The sequence below is a fragment of the Nelumbo nucifera genome, chromosome 5 (genome assembly GCF_055504915.1).
Source record: "Nelumbo nucifera cultivar China Antique chromosome 5, China Antique-T2T, whole genome shotgun sequence".
Lineage (NCBI taxonomy): Eukaryota > Viridiplantae > Streptophyta > Magnoliopsida > Proteales > Nelumbonaceae > Nelumbo > Nelumbo nucifera.
Window position 1 is genome coordinate 34,554,846 of NC_142653.1, and position 6,211 is coordinate 34,561,056.

The 6,211-nt window shown below is 41.9% G+C and overlaps 1 protein-coding gene across 1 annotated transcript; it reads right to left on the reverse strand.

Annotated features, from left to right (window-relative positions):
* Positions 1 to 1,777: 1,777 nt before the first annotated feature.
* Positions 1,778 to 2,773, reverse strand: LOC148791390 (uncharacterized). The gene is made up of 2 exons (XM_088888160.1): positions 2,571 to 2,773; positions 1,778 to 2,381 (listed from the first exon to the last, which is right to left on the reverse strand). Exons 1-2 carry the CDS (start codon positions 2,771 to 2,773, stop codon positions 1,778 to 1,780), a joined length of 807 nt encoding a protein of 268 aa, XP_088744286.1.
* Between the last annotated feature and the right edge of the window lie 3,438 nt (positions 2,774 to 6,211).

Below are 6,211 nucleotides of genomic sequence, written 5' to 3' on the forward strand. Positions count from 1 at the left end.
GGTCTCTGTAGGAAAATTGCCTGCTTAAGTAAAAGGTCCACCGGCAACAATTCATCCTCTTGGTCTGTAATTCCCCCACATCTTCACGGTTTTGAGTTACAGTTGTAAACTATATATAATCCACCCATGGGTGATAGGTGAGTTTCATGCCATTAATGGTGGAACACTGACCGATGTATATATATTTCTGCACGACTGTCAATCCATGGATCATGTTAGTCGTAATTAAGGCTAAGATTGTAAGTTTGTATCTTACGTTTATATAAAGTTAGAGCACTAGATAATGGATACACTGTTATTGCATTTCTTGTTTTGTAAGATTGTCAATTGTGCATTTGGTTGGTTTTGAAGGTTTTGTGGGGAAGATTACTTGCAACATAAATCTGAATCTCTCTCTCTTTCTCTCTCTCTGTCTCTATCTCTGTCTCTCTGATGCTGTCTGTGATTTGCTCCGATAGATAAATAGATAGCCCTTCCACCTTGGAATTTGTTTAGTATGTATAATCTTGCTTGATTTGTTTACCTTGAGGTTGATTGAGAGTGTTCTTACGCTGTCCAGAAAAAAAAGGTTATTCTTCTGAATTTGGTCTGTAATTCCTAACCGAATTAATCATCTCAAAACCGTGAAGACAAGGAGATTACAAACCAAGAGGATCAACTATTGTTGGTGGACATTTTACTTAAGCATGCGGTTTTGTCTGGCTCCTGTGGATGATTGTGACAACGGATGAAATTCAAGCATGGCAGGTTTCAACAATTTTGTGGAATCATCTGAAGCAACCATCGGAGGGATAGATAATTGTTAGTGCACAGTAAGTGTTGTTATTGGAAAATGCAGAAGAAGATAGCAATAGCTTATATACATGTCCAGCATATGGCCAGTTTCTGTTTTAGGTCCAGTTACAAAATCTATATTGTTGAGTTGCTCCATTGTGACCTGGGTGACCAGGGTTCAAATCTTGAAAACAATTTCTGGGAAGGCTAGCTGCATACATCTGTCCCTCTCCACTCCCTTCTTATTGCTTAAACTGAATAACACATCCACTGTGGGCATCTCTCTTTCTTTATTCATTAGAGATATCCATAATAAGTATTTTTTTGGACCCCAAATAATTCTTATTAATTTCTATGCCACACCATGCTGATATTACTGAAACATGGATTTAAATTGTAAAACAAGTTACAAAAAATTAACTAGTAAAGAGAAAATATGTGGTTTTAGTTTTACTGGTGCAACAAGATTGTAGAGATGTCCAGACCAAATCTAACACTACCTATGGTAAGACATCGCAACCTCATATTTAGTTAATGAAAATGACTTAGGAGCTGTTTGATAACAGTTGAAATGGCTGAACTGAATGATTTATTGCTTTGTTATTTAGGAGGTTCCGTTGAGGTGGTTTTCGCAGATGTCTTTGTGAATTTCTTTGAGCACGTACTCTCCCTCCTCGGGGCGAAGGCATCGGAGTTAAGGTAGGGTGAAGGATCTTCAATATAATTTTCCTTTAAGCAAAGTATAGTGGGTTGCCTAACGTCGGAGTCATCTAGCCTCGTTCCTGTCGTCGAGCAGCTGTTCCGTAAGGAAGAAGTTGATGATAGGGTCCATCCATGATGACTCAGTCTTTATTGGTAGTACTTGAGCTTCTTTAATGGTTAGCCGAAGTAGCTTCTCCATGCAAACCGTGCGGCCGAGGACCGTGCCCGAGGTGCTTGCCAACTTGGATAGGGCATCGGCCCTCGCGTTTTTGGCTCACGAGACTTGTTGCAGGATAAAACGCTAAAAATGGTGGGCTAGATCTTGGACTTTGGTGAGATACTTGGACATGCTTTGCTCTCTGGCTTCATACTCACCGTTCACCTGGTTGACCACCAACTGAGAGTCGTTGAAGGCTTTGATATGTGAGGAGCCGAGGTCCTTTGCTAGTTGCAATCTGACAAGGAGGGCCTGGTACTCGGCTTCATTGTTGGATGCTGGGAAGTGGAACCTCAGCGCGTATTTGATGGTTGAGTTGTTTGGGATGAGAAGGATAAGGCCAGTGCCACTTCCTTTGGCATTGGACGACCCATCTACAAAAAGCTTCCAAGCAGGGGGAGCATCTCTAGCTGGGCACCCTTCTTCTGGATCATCTTCTGGGGCCCGGGGGAGAGCTCGGTTGAAAGTGTACTCTATCACAAAATTTGTGGGCCTCGACTGGTACCATATGTCGAATTTGAAAAGCTTGATGACCCATTTGATTAGACACCCCGAGGTCTCGGGCTTGGCGAGGACAACTCTGAGGAGCTGATTTGTCAACACCATGATGGCATGAGCTTGGAAGTATGGCCTAAGCTTTATGAATGAAACCACAAGAGCGAAGGCCAGTTTCTCTACTTCGGAGTATCTGGTTTCGGTGTCGCACAGTACCTTGCTGACGTAGTATATCGATTTCTGTGCTCCGCCTTTTCTTATCAGTACTAAGCTGACTGCTTCCTCCCTGACTAGTAAGTACAGGTATAGGGTCTCTCTTGGGACCGGGCGGGCCATGAGGTGAGGTGAGGCGAGGTATTCCTTGACCTCGTCGAAAGCTCACTGGCATTCCTCCATCCACTTGAAGTCTTTCAGTTTCTTGAAGGCTTGAAAGAAGGGAAGACATCGGTTAGCTAACTTTGACATGAAGCGGTTGAGCGCCGCCACACGGCCAGTGAGCTTCTGGGCTTCCTTCACCGACTGATGAGGTGCCATGTCCAATATGGCCTGTATCTTCTCAGGGTTGTGAAGGGATGAGAGATCCATCATATGGATGGCTGAACTCTGCAGGTAGGTTGGGTGAAATTTCAAAAATTTCTCTCTCTCCCATGTGGGAATCACATTCCTTATTTTAGAAAACTGCATTTCAATGATCAATCTTGAACCCAAACCGAACCATATCTGAAACCAAAAGGTAGGAGAGGGATATACCTGATACGGAGTAGTAGTAACCCCCAACGAAGGTGTTCACGCTCAAGGAGAATACCAAAGACTGCTCCCATTGAAGATTTCATAGCGTGGTGGAATAGAATCAGTAGGATGGTTCTTCAGCAAGAACTCGACGAAGGGCAAGTGAGCACGACTTCTGATTATCTTTTCTCCAGATGATAATATCAAGAACTCTTCTTGATCACTCCTACAGGTGGAGCTCAAACTGGTTATGTCGGAAATAACAGGAGAGAACAAGAGCAGAAGATAGAGGCTGTTCAACTGTATGCTATCTTCTCTCTTAAATCAGTGGATTGAAGGATGAATTGGAGGTTCACCCTGCTCCTCTATTTATAGCCTTAAAGAGAGGTTCTCCTAATCCCATTAGGAGTTTCCTAATCCAAATCTTGTATTTGGATCTGAATTCTCTTTAAGATATAAGGATAATCCCTTGTCTTATATGCAGATAAAGATCAGCCCTCCTAATCTAATTAGGAGTTTCCAGATCTAAATCTCTATTTCGATCTGGACTCTCTGAGTGGATAGGGACAACCCCTTATCCTATCTGCTGATCTAAATCCCAGAACCGCCCCTCTTTAATTAATCTAATTAAGCCAATTCAAATTGGGCTTTAGGCTCATTAAGTCTATGCGCTCACTTATCCTCCAAACTACTGCCCAGTTGGATATCCTTGTATTTAATGGGACCTAAACATTGATCTACACATCAACCACATGGGTTCAGCCCAGACTCTGTTACAAGGCCTGGCCAAATTCACTGTAGGAGACAGTGAACTCCTGAGTCCATCACCATGGGCTCTTAATGGGCCCAACATTTACACTAAATGGTCATTGGGTCAAGCCACCTTATAAAAACCAAAGGACTGTGGGCAGATGCAAGATTAGCCCATCAGGTATTACCCTCAATGGTCTTACACTTAACCTCTCAGCCCATAATGATCAAACACTGCCCGACAAGAGAGGACCTCTCCCTCGACTGCAAGGTACAGTGTTGCACTCTCTACTCACATGGATCCTGAGAATTAAAACCTTTTTGTAAACATTTTGAAACCATAATATATATATATATATATATATATATATTATATGTATGTATGTATGTATGTATGTATGTATGTATGTATATATGTATGTATGTATATGTATATCTCTATATAAATATATTTTGCAAAACAAATTTCAACAGTTGAAATCAATTGCCGGCAGTTTTGGTTTCCATCAGAGAGAATGCATCCCCGATCATTCACTTTGTCCGACAAAGGGGCTGATCCTGTCACTATGATCACCCACTTAGATGAATTCTTGGACTGTCCCAACATACCCAGGTTTTGACCCCCTCTAAGGATCTCACTGATTGGCATATCAAATACAGCCCAATCTGACACCTAATGCAGTATCATAATCGAGTCTAAGGGTCAGGTGTAACATTCCAATTTTGCCCATCTATCTCCAAGGTCTAGGGCAATACTGGAATTCTGGTCCGGTTAAGGGTTTCAGGAAAACCCACACTGCATGTACCTCAGGTCTCACCCTAGTAGCTGAGACAAGCCACCCCAACCAACTTGGCGGCACATCAGTGTTAGCCTTGGCAGGATAAATCTCCCCAGATCTATCCAAGGCTGTGAAGATTCTAAACTAACACGAGTCTCATATGTGTCAAGTTTAAGGGTATTACACAGAAACACACCATAATAACATGAATCAAATATGTACTTTATTCATTTACATTAAATGTCATAATGTACATAATTCTGATTGGAGCTAAGGGCATACACTATCTAACAGCTCCCACTTGCACTTAGGTCCAATCAGGTACAAGCCGGAGTCCCAGACTTTTCACATGTTTCTCAAACACTTTTTGTGTTAGTGGCTTAGTCAATGGGTCTGACACATTCTCCACTGATGCTACCTTTTAACATCAATCTCCCATAGATCTAGTGTTGTCACACAACAGTGGAATGGGTGATGTGCTGAATTTCAAATTCCAAAATGAATACCTTCATTCATTAGGCAGCTTCACTTATGGCAATGTGTTTGGCTTGGGTTGTGGGCTGTTATTCTTACTACTTAGGACCATTGTTTGCTGCTTTTCTAGCAAACAACACACGATCCTATTGTGAAAACCTATCCAGATGTAGACTTTCTATCATCTGGATATGACTGGAAGTCGGCATCAGTATACCCCTGGATCTGTAATGAACTACAATCGAATACCAAACAAAACTCTTTTGTCCTTTGAAGGTACTTGAGTATGTTTTTCACAGCAGTCCAATGCTTCTGTCCTAGGTTTGACTGGAATCTGCTTACCACACACTGCCTGAGAGCTGAGAGCTGAGACTCCAGGGGCAGATACTCCGACAATCAAATTAACAAGAGCACAATAAGTAAAGTAGGATGTTCAGACCAAGTCACCAGGAAGCTAGAGAGCTGAGAGCAGTAAATGCCACGATAACTTATCTAAGGAGTGAAGTCACTTATTTATACTTGAACCTGTCTGAAATTAGTTAAAAGGGAACGGCAAAGATGCAATCTATCTTGTACCATGCATCACCATTTGAGGATGCCATGTGTTAGCGCACCATTGGGCCTGCCATGTGCGCCAACATCACCTATCACCATTTTCATCGGGTCGCTGCATTGAAAATTGTCCATTTGCCTCCACAACTCATAAACCTCGATCTTCAACTTCTAACAATTGACTCCAGCTTTAGACAATCATCTCCAGCTTCTAACAAAAGGATCATGAACCGATCCTTTTGCACCCCTAATGTTGTTTAAGTTAATCCATTTTCTTTATTTTTTATTAGTTAAAAATATTTTATAAGTTTCGAAAATTGTTTGTCTAAGTATGGATGACATTTCTCAGGAATAGATTACCAAATGCCTCAATTATTAAGAACCATAAACATAATTTCTGTTCCGGAATAGGAATTTCCTTTGGAACAGAAACAAGGAACAACAATGCCAAATGGGGTCGTAACTGCTCTGAAGAGGATGGATAGCAAAGGTGATCAAAGCGTCTATGTGGCATCGTTACCGTTGCTCCAAAAAACGGCACTACATCAGTGTTACATCGGAAAAAAAATGGTGTTCCAGGAAATGGGCATTTTTTTGAACCGTTTTTTCATAAAAAACGGTGCTTCGAGGCATGGCTTGGAGCAATGCCGAATTTGACATTTCTTGGAGCTGCAGCTCGTTGCTGCCAATATGAATGTGAGGTGGTAGTGACGTGACACTGGATAATGGGTACCAGTGC